The sequence below is a fragment of the Mobula birostris genome, chromosome 2 (assembly GCF_030028105.1).
Source record: "Mobula birostris isolate sMobBir1 chromosome 2, sMobBir1.hap1, whole genome shotgun sequence".
In the NCBI taxonomy this organism is placed as follows: Eukaryota; Metazoa; Chordata; class Chondrichthyes; order Myliobatiformes; family Myliobatidae; genus Mobula; species Mobula birostris.
The window spans coordinates 187,350,978-187,366,291 of NC_092371.1; the positions used below are offsets into that span (position 1 = coordinate 187,350,978).

Genomic DNA, 15,314 nt, shown 5'->3' on the forward strand with positions numbered 1-15,314 from the left:
TCCCACTAAATGCTGAATCACTGCACCTTACAATTCAAGTTCTAGCTTCTCTTTTGGTTCATCATGTTGAAGGACAACAAGTTAATATATATTTTTAAATATTTTAATGTTCAAAGCAATTATTTACTTTGGTGGTCGGCAAGAAGGAGAAAATTGGAATTGGGCCTGGGTATTGAGTACTAAGCTTGCACGACAAATTAGCTATTTGGAACTGCTGCTTAAACTGATGTTTGTGAACCCACCAGAACTACCAGAGCAAACCTCCAGAGCGTTGCCTGTCAGGTAAAGATCAGTTTTTAAATCACCTGATAGTGATTTCTATCACCTGAGTCTTGATGTCCTATAATATTTTCAAACTTCTTTGTTTGCTGTCAACCTTTCATCTTCTATTTGAGAGCAGGTCACCTACGTCAAGGAGTTTTTAAGTTCAGAGACAAGCTGGTAAACATCTTGTTATCTGTAGATAGTATTTTAGCAGATCTCCATACTCGCCGGCCTCGGGTTTGATCCCAGGACATGCCAATTGTGGGTTTCTGATCTCAAGTTCTTCTGACTGACTTCTGGCCTCTAATCTTGGGACTCAATGACCATGGACCTCCAACCCTGGGTCCTGCCAACCTCAGGGTTTGCTGGCCTTCATTCTCTGGGCCTGCAGACCTCAGACCCTGTCCTCTGGCCTAGGGAGTGCTCTGTCTTGCACATTGAGCACTGGTTCCTTCTCCTAGCTCTTTATTTACTGCCCCTGACTCCGCATTCCTGTCCATAAACCTTAATCCAACACCTAAATTCCCATGCTGTCTCCAAAAGCAATCCCTATGAACCTAAAAATTCTTACGTCTGAGCCACGAACCCATGGTCATCTGCAGCTTGGCGCTATCTTGAATCTTTCAGGTCCATATGTATTCTAGTCCAGGACCCTTCTGACCTTTTAAATGTTTCCTGCATATTCTGTTTTAATTTCAAGTTTTCAACTTGTGCTGTTTTTAGATTTTCTTTCTTTGAATAGAATGAAATGCTTACAAATTACAATACCATTCAAAAGTCTTGGGCACATATATATAATTAGGGTGTCTAAGATTTTTGCACAGTACTGTACTTGTCGACTTGGAGCAGAGAGCGTGTTTGTAAATCTGGCAGGAGTAAAGGATGTTGGAAATAGTGAGGGTGGAGTGCCATAGGAGGGGTGTGGGACAGGTGGCAAAGAAGTGCCAGGGGCAGGGGGAATGTGTGGGTGTGAACACACCCACCCCTGAGACACCAGGTAAGGTAATTTGAATCCAAACAATTGGTTTACTGATTATTACAGAGCTTCCCGCTCCCTCCCTTCTCCCTTCCCCTTTTTCCAACAGTGATTCCACTCTCCCTGTACTCTTCCCACTCTTAATCCACAATAGAGACCCAGAACAGAATTGAGTTTCTTGTCATTCACGTATGTCTGAGATTTTTTTTTTGCGGCAGCAGGACAATGCAATACATAAAATCACGATAGTACTGTGCAAAAGTCTTAGGTACACTGTGTATGTATATGTATATATTTATATGTGCCTGAGGCTTTACCACAGGACTGTAAATGCATAGAAATAAAAATTGGACTAAGGAAACTGTCCAGTTTCTCTCCCAACTTCCAGTTTTAGTTTATGAATTATTTAGATCGGTTCATATTTCATTTTGACTTGTCTACCATGTAGTATGAATAAAGTCTTAAGTCAGGCTATTTTTACTGATATTTTATGGACATAATTTTGCTTTGAATATGATCACAAAAGTTCTTTTGACAATGTATGTAATATGCCTGAAATCAATTGAAGAGCCAAATGTGTCTCACTAAATTCATTTTCTAGAATTGTCTTTATAATTATTGTCCTTTGAATCACTTTAATGCACTTTTTGGATTTTGTTTTTCTAATTTTCCAATTAAAAATGCATGTTAAACGTTCAAATGCACTACATATTCTCTTCAATTAATTAATAAGCTTAATTCATTTAAAACTTCTCCTTTTCTGTTTAAAAGATTTATGTTTACAGATTACAACAGATTGTCTAGTGTTGGTGGGGAAACGTCTATGGCTGAGATGATTGCAACTCTTTCTGATGCTTGTGAAAAAGAATTTGGTTTTCTGGCAACAAGACTTTTCAGAGTCTTCAAGACTGAAGATACACAAGGTATGGATTAGCAGTGAAAACATTGCCAAAGCAAGCAAGATCGTTGCTTACTTCCGTATTATATTTGATCTCAGTGAGCTTTGGTCTGCACAGAATATTACCACCTCTATAACATTATCTAGTTCTTGCCTGCCCCAACTCATCTGTTCCTGAAACCCCCAAACTTTGTTATTTCTAAGTTTGACTATTCCAGTGCACTGGTTATTTCAGGCCAAATTCCACTGAAACAAGATCTTGTAAGTCTTTGCTGCTGCTATTCTAACCTACTTGAAATTCCATTCACCCAATAATTCTACCCAACACTACATTGGTTCCTGACCCCTTTTCGCTGAATGGACTACCTTTGTGTCACATGGAAATAAAATTGCCTTCACCTTCTGAACTCCAAGAACATAGGATTAATTGTTCAATCTTTCCTCATAAAACAATCCCTTCATCCCCAGGATCAACCGAGTGAACCTTCTCTGAATTGCCTCTAATGATGGCACAGTATCTTTTAAGTAAGGGAATCAAATCAGTTCACGGTACTTAAATTACAACAGTTGTAAAATGTATAAGGCACTGATAAGTTTTGAAATGAACTAAATACTACAAATTTTTTGTTGTATACATTTTCTGTAATGTGCTACCCTCTAAAAGGAGCAGTAACATTAATATTGTTGATTTGCATATCTACAGGAAAGAAGGGAGTGAAGAAATGGAAAAAGACCTGCTGTATCCCATCATTTGCCATCTTTATTTTTATTTTGGGTTGCTTTGTTGCTGGCGTCTTGCTTCTGGCAGTCTTCAAAGCAGATGAGGAACAGCTGACAGTCAATGCTATTCTGATATCTATTGCTTGCATCATTGGTTTAGCAGTAGTTTTGAACTGCCATACATGGTGGCAAGTGCTAGATTCTGTCCTTCACTCTCAAAGAAAGCGAGTTTTACATGCAGCTTCAAAACTTCACAAGCTAAAGCCTGAAGGTTTTATGAAAGTAAGTGTTTTGCATTTATGAAACAAAAGAAAAAAAACTTTTTCTTTGACATTGGGTGTGTTGGGGTGTATGAATGCAAAATAAATAAATGTATAAATAAACTTTTAGAAAGTTCATGAGTTGAATAAGAAATGGAGCTGTTTATGTATCAAAGCATTGATTTGAAAACAATTCCCTGCATTATATTCAGAAGTGTCAAATCAGAATCAGGTTTATTATCACCGGCATGTGTTGTGAAATTTGTTAACTTAGCAGCAGCAGTTCAATGCAATACATAATATAGAAGGTGAAAAAATAATAAGTAAATCAATGACAGTATATGTATATTGAACAGATTAAAAATCGTACAAAAAACAACTTTTTTTTTTAAAGTGAGTTAGTGTTCATGGGTTCAATGTCGATTTAGAAATCAGATGGCAGAGGGGAAGAAGCTGTTCCTGAATCACTGAGTGCGTGCCTTCAGGCTTCTGTACCTCCTACCTGATGGTAACAGTGAGAAAAGGGCATGCCCTGGGTGCTGGAGGTCCTTAATAATGAACACTGCCTTTCTGAGACACCTCTCCTTGAAAATGTCCTGGGTACTTTGTAGGCCAATACCCAAGATGGAGCTGACTAAATTTACAACCCTCTGCAGCTTCTTTCGGTCCTGTGCAGTAGTGCCCCCCCCCCCCACCATACCAGACAGTAATACAGCCTGTCAGAATGCTCTCTATAGTACATCAGTAGAAGTTTTTGAGTGTATTTGTTGATATACCAAATCTCCTCAAACTCCTAATGAAGTATAGTCGCTGTCTTGCCTTCTTTATAACTGCATCAATATGTTGGGACCAGGTTGGTCCTCGGAGATCATGACACCCAGGAAATTGAAACTGCTCACTCTCTCCACCTCTGATCCCTCTGAGGATTGGTTTGTGTTTCTTCATCTTGCCCTTCCTGAAGTCCACAATCAGCTCTTTCGTCTTACTGATGTTGAGTGCAAGGTTGTTGCTGAGACACCACTCCACTAGTTGGCATATCTCACTCCTGTACACCCTATTGTCTCTGTCTGAGATTCTACCAACAATCTCGCTCCTGTATGCCCTCTCATCTCTATCTGAGATTCTACCAACAATCTCGCTCCTGTATGCCCTCTCATCTCCATCTGAGATTCTACCAACAATCTCGCTCCTATACTCTCTCTCATCTCCATCTGAGATTCTACCAACAATGGTTTATCATCAGCAAATTTAGAGATGGTATTTGAGCTACACCTAGCTACACAGTCATGGGTATAAAGAGAGTAGAGCAGTGGGCTAAGCACACACTCCTGAGGTGCACCAGTGTTGAACAGTGGTCTTCTGGTTAGGAAGTCGAGGATCCAACTGCAGAGGGAGGAACAGAGGCCCAGGTTCTGTAACTTCTCAATCAGGATCGTGGGAATGATGGTGTTAAATGCTGAGCTGTAGTCGATGAACAGCATCCTGAAATAGGTGTTTATGTTGTCCAGGTGGTCTAGGGCTGTGTGAAGAGCCATTGAATTGTCCTTCGTATTCTTTGTAATGGATAGGACGAGCATTGTAATGAATATGATTCATGTACTAGAACACCTAGATCTACCTGACCATTCACTTGCAGACTTTCTACAATTAATTAATCCACCTTTTTGATTTCTTTTACCAAAGTTCACAACCTCATATTTTCTATATTAGACACTTATTTGCTAGTTTTTTACTCATTAACTCACTCTTTCTATATCTGGTTGCAGGATCACAGTACCTTTATCATTTATGCCCTTCCATCTCTTTTTATATCATTGGAAAATATTGGGAAATGCTGTTCCTTTGTTCAGGTGAAGAGCAGTGTCTGCAATATTCCACTAGTTCCCTGCTCTCTGACTGAGAAAGAGCCATTTATTCCAATGCTACTCTTGTTGGTGGACAGTTTTCAACCCATTCTAATATACTTAGTGTTATACCATCAGCTTTTAATTTATGCATCTTATGTAGCACCTTGTTAAATGTTTTTTGGAAGTGTACATACGCTACATCTAAAGGTTCCCCTCTGTCAACTCTCCCAGTTATATCCTCAAAAAGAATTTGAGCAGATTTGTCAAGTATAGTTTCAGTTTTCATAATATCTTGTTGGATGGGTTTAAGTCTACTCAGCTTTCCTGAATATTCTGCTATTCCTCTTTGATGGTTGGTGTGGCATCTTGGCAGCAAGAGCTGCTAAACTTAGTGGCCTCTAGTCCCCTGCTTTCTGTCATTTTCCTTCTTTAAACAAAGGAGTCACTTTGGCTGTTTTCCAATTTCCTGGTGCCCTCCCGAAGTTCAGCAAGTTATGAAAAATGTCAACCAATAAGTCTACTATCTCTGCAGCCACTTTCTTTAAACCCCTGATGACCATCTCCATTAGACTCTGGAGTTTCTCCAGTATTTTATCCCTTTGTAATTGGGACTTCGTAAGTTCTTTCATTTTTTTTTAACATTAACCTTTCTGATATCTTGCATATATCTTACCTGGTGAGACATTTCGGGGCAAAATATTGATTGTGTCTGCCATTTTTTAATTTTCTGTTATTAATTCACCAGCCTCATTCTCTGTAGGCCCCACATTTGGCTTAGCTTCCCTCCTCCAATTTATCACTCACAACACGCTGGAGGAACTCAGCAGGTCGGGCAGCATGCGTGGAAAAGATGAAGGGTTCCGGCCCAAAACGTCGACCGACCTTTTCCATGGATGCTGCCCGACCTGCTGAGTTCCTCAGGCGTGTTGTGAGTGTTGCTTTGACCCCAGCATCTGCAGATTATTTTGTGCTTACTCCTCCAATTTATGTACCCATAGAAACTTTTACTATTTGTTTTTTATATGACACATAAGTTTTCTCCCAAAATTCTTTTTTTCCCTTCCAATGAGCTCTTTCGTCTTTTTTAGCTTGTTTTCCAGAAATTGTTTGAAATTGACCTTCAGAATCTTTGTGTGAAATTGAATGAACCTGAGCAGAGTCAACAGAACAGCTTCATATCAGCCAAAGATCTCTGGAGTGGCCGTGTCCGCCAGTTATTCCATCATCTTGAGAGATTCACAGTCAAATCAGTGCTCCAGAACCAAGTTCAGACATTTTAGCGAACTCCAATTCTAGTTATTGTTCAACGACCATTGGCAGAATGTGTCCATTAATGTTAGATGAAAACCTTAAAAGCTGTTGTCTTCCAACATAAACAGTTTGGTACTACTTGCTGTCTAAACTTTGGTAAAAATTACTTAAAAGTAATTGAAGCCTGTCAGGGGAAAGGTAAAATTTCATAGACTAAACATAACATTGTGAATTGTATCTAAGAGAATGGGAAAAAATAAGTACACTATTCCCATGTAGTCAGTGTATACATCGATTTTGAGTAGATCTATGGTTTTAATTTTTTTTCTGTTCAGAAAGTATTTCTTAATAGCATTTCTTTGGTGACAAAAGAAGTGTATTTCTTTGGAAGGTTCTGAAAAATGAAGTGGAACTCATGGCCCGGATGGCCAAATCAATTGATGGCTTTACTCAGAATCAAACGCGACTTGTGGTTGTTATTGATGGCTTGGATGCATGTGAGCAAGATAAAGTCCTGCAGATGTTAGATACGGTAAGAATTATCTCCACAGCTTGTACATTGATTCATTTGTAATTAATCAACAGTTGCAAGACAGGGTGATGAGTACAGTGTTCTGCAGACTATCATTATTGGAAGAGTACAATAAATACAGGCAAGCCTTTGCATGAAATTAAAAATGAAATTGTATGATATTCGTTAGTCATAGAAAGTACAGTGCAGAAACAGATCCTTTGGCTCATCTAGTCCATGCCAAAACAATTTAAACTGCCTACTTCCATTGACCCGCACTGGGCCCATAGTCCTACATACCCCTACCATCTATGTACCTATACAAACATCTCTTTAAGCATTGAAATCGAATTTGCATGTACCACATGTGCCGGCAGCTCATTTTACACACTCACAACCTTCTCAGTGTGGAAGTTTCCTCACCTGTTCCCCTTAAACTTTTCACTTTTCACCCTTAACCCATAACCTCTGGTTGTAGTCCCACCAAACCTCAGTGGACAAAGCCTTCTTGCATTTACCTTTTATATAATAATTTTATTATTAATTTTATATACCTCTATCAAATTTCTCTTCAATCTTCCTTGTTCCAAGGAATAAATACCTAACCTATTCAATCTTTACTACAAGCCATAATAGTCTTCCTCACTGTCCACTACACCCCCAATCCTACTGTTATCCGGAAATTTGCTGATCCAGTTAACCACATTATCGTCCAGATTATTGATATAGATGACAAACAATAACGGACCGAGCTCTGACCCCTGCAGCATTCCCCTAGTCACAGACTCCCAGTCAGAGACAACCATCTACTACTACTCTGACAAAGCCAATGTCTAATCCAATCTACTACCTCATCTTGAATGCTGAGCGACTGAACTTTCTTGACCAACATCCCCTGTGAGCTCTTGTCAGATGCCTTGCTGAAGTCCGTGTAGACAACATGCACTGCCTTGTCTCCATCAACCTTCTGGTAACTTCCTCACAGAACTCTATATGATTGGTTAGACATGATCTACCATGCATGAAGCCATCAGAATAACTTTCCCATTACTGATGCTGTGCTCACCAGCCTGCAACAAATGCAATTATTTCTTTTATTCAAATAGCTTTTTTTAAAAAATAGTGATTTATTTTTTTTAAATTTTCTGCTACAATTGTTCCAAATAATGCTTGCAGTTAGATTACAAATGAATTTGTGCGAAATCCTTAAACGTTGCAGCACAGGTAATATCATGGCTACCAGTGCTGATTTGTTATTTGGAGAAAATTGAACTGTATCTTTCTGCCATTCTTAAACGCATTCTTGAATATAAAATTTGGGAAGTTGTTGTCCGTTGTTTACCTGGTGCTTCGTAAGTTTCGTTACGCAACTACCTCAATATGAATTCTGTATTCGTAGATATGTACATGTCTGTAGCTATGTGAAGTTTGTGTAATTGCTCACTGGTTAAACACAAAACATTGCAGAAGAGGTTAGGGTTGTCCATTTGAAGTGTAAGCAAATTTTAACCATATGTTAATTACTGCCAATTGATCTATGATCTCCAGATATATGTATCCAAGAGTAAGGTCTAATTTTGTTTTGAATTTTAATCATGAGAGTTTTCAAATAAATATACATATAGCTACTTTTTTAGTTGTCTTCTTTCTGTTCTTTATTTTACATTTAGAATTTGATTTTGCTTTGATTTTCACTTCCTGGTTTGGGTGGAAGAAGTACAACTATAAAAACAACTTTTGCTGGAATCTGAAGTAAAAGGTGCTGCTGGAAATGATTAGTGGGTCACACCAACCTGAAATGCTAACTTCATTAACATACGCAAAATTGAAAAAGCATGTATTCTAATGCACAGTCGTTCCCATATTACATCCTATATTTGCAGCTCTCAAAAGATAACTCTTTGTTAAACATTAATGGGATTGCAGATGGAGTACTCTGAGGAGTTTATGCTCCAAAATACGAAGTTGGTTGAAGCATTAGGAATTGTGTTAATTGAAAGAGGTTGGTTTCTATGGGAATTAAATATATAATAGGAAAACTAATCTGCTTTTGCTTTAAATTATCAGGGGATGAGTATGTTTCAGTATCTATGAAATACTTGAGATAACTGTCAATTTTTCTTCTAGGTGAGAGTTCTATTTTCAAAAGGTCCCTTCATCGCTATTTTTGCTAGTGATCCTCATATCATCATAAAAGCTATCAATCAAAATCTGAACAGTGTTTTAAGAGACTCTAATATAAATGGACATGACTATATGCGGAATATAGTCCATCTGCCTGTGTATCTTAACAGCCGTGGGCTTAGTGCAAAGAAAGTTTATGCTGCAGCGCCATCTAATGGAGATGTTGGAAACTCAGATTATACTAGTAAGATTGTTATCATTGACTAAAATTTGCATTGCGTTATTGGCTGTCACCTTGGGAGTTTAAAAGATTTAACAGACTTGGTTTTTTTTTATTGAAGGCTGGCATGAAGATAATGATCGAAAACTTTCACAACACAGCTTGGGAGAATTGACCAAACTTGGCAGTAAAACAGCACTGAATCGAAGAGTAAGAAACTGTTTTAAATCAGCTTTCCTTTCATCAGTTGCCTTCATGTTGAGTTTTTAAAAAAATATTCTATACTGTAATTTTAGTGGTCATCTGGAAAGTGTATTGGCTGAAGTTATCAACTTTCAATTGCCGGAGAGAAATGATCTAGTCAGGAATATTATTTTGTGGCCATGGAGTCTATTGAATATTAAGTTACTATTTCTAAAGGATGAGGACTGGAAATCTTGGGAAGGTAGTAACTTTTAAAGAATAAAACCAAGGACTTTGTTTATATTTAAGTACAATTGATAATAATGGTACACAATTTCCTTCTTCCAATCTTAATGAAATGTGTGTATATTTTAAAAGGGTACTTTGTTGTTCCATAGAGTGAATAGAAAAACAGCAATGTTAATAATGCCTTCTATAAATTACCAACTTTCAATAATAATGTTTTATATACCAATCAGGTTAATTAAAAATAGTTGTCTTTTATCAGAATGCAACTTGGATCAACTGTGGCACTCACTGTGTTGCTGCATATTAGACTTGATATATTGACTGAGTTCAGTATTTAATTATAGAAATAGAACATAGAAAACCTACGGTACAATACAGGCCCTTTGGCCCACAAAGCTGTGCTGAACACGTCCTTACCATAGAGCTATCTAGGCTTACCCATAGCCCTCTATTTTTCTAAGCTCCATGTACCTATCCAGGAGTCTCTTAAAAGACCCTATCATTTCTGCCTCCACCACCGCCGCCAACAGCCCATTCCACGCACTTAATACTCTGTGTTTTAAAAAAAAAATCATCAACAACAACAACTTACCCCTGACATCTCCTCTGTACGTGCTTCCAAGCACCTTAAAAATACGCCCTCTCATGCTAGCCATTTCAGCCCTGGGAAAAAGCCTCTGATGATCCACGTGATCAATGCCCCTCATTATCTTGTATACCTCTATCAGGTTAGATTATTAGATTATGAGGACACTCAGTTCTCTTTTATTGTCATTTAGTAATGCATGCATTAAGAAATGATACAATATTCCTCCAGTGTGATATCACAGAAACACAGGACAGACCAAGACTGAAAAACTGACAAAAACCTTATGATTATAACATATAGTTACAACAATGCAAGCAATACCATAACTTGATGAAGAACAGGCCATGGGCATGGTTTAAAAAAAAATTCAAAGTTTCTCGGAAGTCCCACATCTTATGCAGACGGGAGAAGGAAGAAAACTCTCCCTCCCATGCCCGACCACAGTCCGACTCTGAGTCGTCCAAAACCTTCGGGCCTCCAACACTGAAAACCGAGCACCATCTCTGCCGAGCGCTTTAACCCCATCCCTGGCCGCCAGCAGCAGGCAAAGCCAAAGATTTTGGGGCCTTACCTCTGGAGATTCTTGATCGCACAGTAGCAGTGGCGGAGAACCGGGCATTTCAGAAGTTTCTCCAGATGTTCCTCCGTACTTCTCACGTCTGTCTCCATCAAATCAGAATTGTGCACGGCATCCTACTTACAAATACGATATCATTTCACTGGAGAGCTGCGCGCGCTGTGTCGCGTCACCATCTTTTCCCCCCGCCTCTCATCCTTCGTTGCTCCAAGGAGAAAAGGCCAAGTTATGGAGACATTAGGTGCTTGCTGGTCGGGATGAGTTAAACCAATCATTCTTTTATCCATACTTTTGACCAAGTTAATGGCAGAGGCTAAAGGGAAGAATATCTTTATTGGCTGTACATTCTGTATGTCACAGTGGCACCATTAGAAAGAAGAAAAATTTTTTTGGTGATGAATTTAATATTGAATTTGCCTGAATGAGAAATTATTTAGGTATCCCAAGTGTGAAGAAGATTCAAGTGTTAGTGATTGGTAGACTATGTGTATGCTGCCATTGTTGTCATTTTAAAGGTACCAACAACTTCTGTAAGAAATTCTAGCCTGACAATAATCTGCAGTTATCTTTTGGCACAAGGTGTCCATGATGCTGTTTTTCCTAGGTGATATTAAACTAGCCTCATCTATTTGCTCTGGTGATAATGAAAGAACCTGCAGCAATATTTCTATAAAGGAAAATTTGATTGTTCTCTGTGTCAACAGGATACATATCGTCGTCGACAGATGCAGCGTCAAGTTACAAGGCAAATGTCTTTTGATCTTACAAAGCTTTTGGTTACAGAAGACTGGTTCAGTGACATTAGTCCTCAGACTATGAGGCGATTGCTCAACATTGTTTCAGTAACAGGTGAGTAAAAATTATAATTCAGTTATGTAGTTTCTGTGTAAATGTACTTTCAATTATGTTTCTGAGTTCACATCTGCTTCATAAAAGGTACTTTGTTAACACATGTATATTCACTTTAAAACAGATGCTTGATAGGTTGTATATTGTATAGGTATGATATTGTACCTTATTGTTCAATGGTTTTTGCATTCATCATGTATTAATATTTAGTTTTGCAATATAGATGGTAGTGTTATTCAGCTGCCAGGTGCTTAATGAGATGGAGTACTGATAGAATTAGTCACACTTACATAGATTATTGGTTTGCTGTTATTTCTGCACTTCCTGGTCATTGGTTTCTTTTTCCTTTGATTATCTTGTGGTGGTATCATCACACGTCAACTATTTAAGTGTTAGCCTCCTGAGGAAATAATTGCAGGTGTGCTTTCTTGCCTGTGGTATCAATGTGGTTGGATTAGGACAAGCCATTAGTGATGTTCACTCCTAGGAAGCTGAATCTCTCAACCCTCTTGATTTCAGCATTGTTGATGTAAACAGAAACGTGCACCATTATAGTACCCCCTCCCCCACCTTCTAGAAGTCAGTGACCAAGTCTTTTGTTTTGCTGGTGGTGAAAGTGAAATGCATTTAAATGAATTGACAATTTCATCAGCAGTTTAATAGTAAAATAAGTTGCTTCCTGCTATATAAAAATGATTGTGCTGTGGAATAGAGACAGGCAATTTCCTCCTGAAGAGCAGTTGAGAACAGCTGCAGTTGTCAGTTAAAGCGGGGTTCAAGATGGCTACTTGAACTCAAGGGATGCCAACAAACCAGATCCTTCATTTTTTTTTTAAATCATATATTCGGTGCAGAGCTTTTTCTGTGGTCAAACTTGCCCATGCTGATGTGCAGTTCTTACTGAGCTCAGGACTTGCCTGTCACTGTCCTTTCACAAAGTGAAACTGGAAGTGAGGTGGCGACTAGGCCCTCTACTCACGGATCCTGGGGCTCCATCACAACTCTTTAAAAAGTTCAGATTAATTTAAGTAGTATAGATACTTTTTAAATAAAATTACTTTTTACTAGAAGATAATTAAAAACATTTCCATAAAATAAGCCACGTTTGAATTGATCTTCATTTTAATCAAGGCAGACAGCCATATTTAAGTGATCAGCTTTGCTTTAGTCATCCTCTGCATGAAGCTGAAGTGCTAGAATTTTGTGTTGTGCCCTGGACTCTGGTGAGTTCAGCTGTGGAAAGCCAACTCAGATATGCAAGTGTCTGACCTTCAGCTATTCTCTCACTGGCAAGGTATATGACTAGACACAGATGTCAGACAAGCTGAGGATATTGTTAGGGACTTTTTCTGGAAATACTGGCTAGAAGTGAGTACTGGGGACCATAACAGTAACAGAGGGCTGGCCCACAGCCAACATGAAAAGCCACGATGGGCAAGAACAGGACTATTTCCAACAGAAGCTGTTGAAACAGCTGTTTTTTTTCCCCAGCTGGGTGACAGGGTTGGGGAACAACATTTTTTATAGTGAAAAAAAGGAAGAACAGATACCATATTTAACATTGAAATTCAAATACTAAAAATTAAATTTCAAATTTGAAACCGTATCATTATTTTAAGGCGAATCTATCTGTTGTCCATGTTGGAATAAGTTTTCCATATTAATATCTTTATAAAAATAAATCCATGTAACTCTGAACTGGAGAAAAATACTACTGGCATCCAATAAAAATATTATTAGCACCAATGTGTGACAAACACAGATGATAATAAAAAGGCAGTTAAGTGCATTATCAACATACAGTAAGAATTTTAAGATAATGTGGATTAATTGTGACTTTCATATACAATAGTAGCCCTTTTTTCATTCAGAAATGCTTGTAAAACTCGGGTGAGCTTTGTATAAAAGCACTTTTACAGTTATTGGCATGTTTTTATAATATCACTCCCTTGAGAAAATATGCTTGCTTCCGTATAATGTTTGAAAGTAATTTGAAGACAGAGAAATGAAAGAAAAAATGCTTGTAGAATTTTAAAAATTGAAATTAATTTATATAAATTATAGCAACAGACATTTGCTGGGGGAAGTCAGTGAGCTTAAAAGCACCTTCTGGGAGGAGATGCTGGTGTGTGGGGGCGGGGTGGGCGAGGAAGAAATTATTGACATTTCAGGTCGGTACCCTGTGCCAAGACTTGTAATAAATTTTAAAATATAATTACATTTCATTAAAGGACGTCTACTGAGGGCAAACCAAATTAGTTTCAACTGGGATCGGCTTGCCTCTTGGATAAACCTCACTGAACAATGGCCGTACAGGACATCTTGGCTTATTCTATACCTGGAAGAGACTGACAATGTTCCAGATCATCTCACCTTGAAAAACATTTATGAAAGGTATACAGAAATATAATCAAAATTCATTCCTGCATTTCTGACGTCCTTGACATAAAGTTACCTTCTCTATCTGATACCGTTATAAAATGTTTTTTTTTTGTAATCCTTAGTTCTCTACACAGTTTTTATAGAACATTACAGCACAGTACAGTCTGTTAGGCACATGACGTTGTGCTGACCCTTCAACCTGCACTAAGATCAATCAAATCCTTCCCTGCTACAAAAACCTCCATTTTTCTGAAAGTCTAAATAAAAACTTTTAACAGACTGCTTGACAGATTGAATTGAAGATTCATCATGGGATCCATTGCTATTTTTGAGGACTCTGTTCTGACTGTAGAGTAATATCTAAGATTAGATCTACATTGTAGTTGATAGCACAGCGTATAATTGTATACCAAAACATTGGTGACACAATGACACTGCAAAGTACTACCATGATGCCTTCAAGTCCTTTGCATAATATCCATCACATTATTCTTCATAACTTCTGCCATCACCAACAGGAGCCTACCACTAAGCACATTCTTTCCTTCCCCCGCCCCACCCCTACTATCTGTAGGGATCAGTCTGTGTGATTCCCTTGTCTACTCATCCCTCTCTACTGATCTACCTCTTGGCATTTAGTGCAAGTGTTGGAAAATCAGTTTTCTTTTGCTTTAAACTTAGTCTTTTTTTGATCCTTTGAAAGTGTCTCTGAAATTGGTTTAAATAGCATTCTTGGAAACTATTTTGAACATAAAATAGTAAAATATTCTGTTCTTGTTTTTGCTAGCACCAGATGCAAGTAATATTTTTATTTATGCAATATTATTTCCTATGATTCATATTAAGGATTTCCAAAAACATACCAACTACCAAAGATGTGGAACCACTTCTAGAAATTGATAGTGATATTCGTAGCTTTGAAATATTCCTCTCTTCGAGAATGCCTATTCTTTCAGCACGAGATGTGAAGACATTTCTACCATGCACAGTGAATTTGGATCCTAAGCTGCGTGAAATTATTGCAGGTCTGTATTGCTAGTATGCCAATCAAACAAAATGTTTGACAGCCACATATGTTTGTCATTTCCTTGTTCCCTACTATATTACCTTCTTTCTATTTATAATGGAACCCACTTAACCTTTTGAGCTTTGCATTTCCACATATAGAGTCATAGAAAAGTACAGCACACAAACAGGCTCTTCAGCCCATCTAGTCCATGCTAAACTGTTTAAACTGCCTACTGCCATCGACCTGCACTGGGTCTATAGCCCTTCATACTCTTATCATCCATGTACCTATCCAAACTTCTCTTACATGTTGAAATCAGGTTCGCATGCACCACTTCTACTGGCATCTCGTTCCACACTCCCACAACCTTCTGCGTGACAAAGTTTCCCCTTGTGTTCCTCTTAA

General features: G+C 38.2%; 1 protein-coding gene across 3 annotated transcripts in view; it reads left to right on the forward strand.

Annotated features, from left to right (window-relative positions):
• kidins220b (kinase D-interacting substrate 220b) overlaps nucleotides 1-15,314 on the forward strand; it is a 95,033-nt gene that overhangs the window by 56,786 nt on the left and 22,933 nt on the right. For all 3 annotated transcript variants that reach the window (XM_072251191.1, XM_072251192.1, XM_072251193.1), the window contains 9 exons: nucleotides 117-282; nucleotides 2,012-2,163; nucleotides 2,842-3,140; nucleotides 6,608-6,748; nucleotides 8,855-9,095; nucleotides 9,193-9,281; nucleotides 11,374-11,518; nucleotides 13,750-13,912; nucleotides 14,747-14,925. In XM_072251191.1, the coding sequence (XP_072107292.1) occupies nucleotides 117-282; nucleotides 2,012-2,163; nucleotides 2,842-3,140; nucleotides 6,608-6,748; nucleotides 8,855-9,095; nucleotides 9,193-9,281; nucleotides 11,374-11,518; nucleotides 13,750-13,912; nucleotides 14,747-14,925 (1,575 nt within the window). The remainder of the gene's footprint in view (nucleotides 1-116; nucleotides 283-2,011; nucleotides 2,164-2,841; nucleotides 3,141-6,607; nucleotides 6,749-8,854; nucleotides 9,096-9,192; nucleotides 9,282-11,373; nucleotides 11,519-13,749; nucleotides 13,913-14,746; nucleotides 14,926-15,314) is intronic.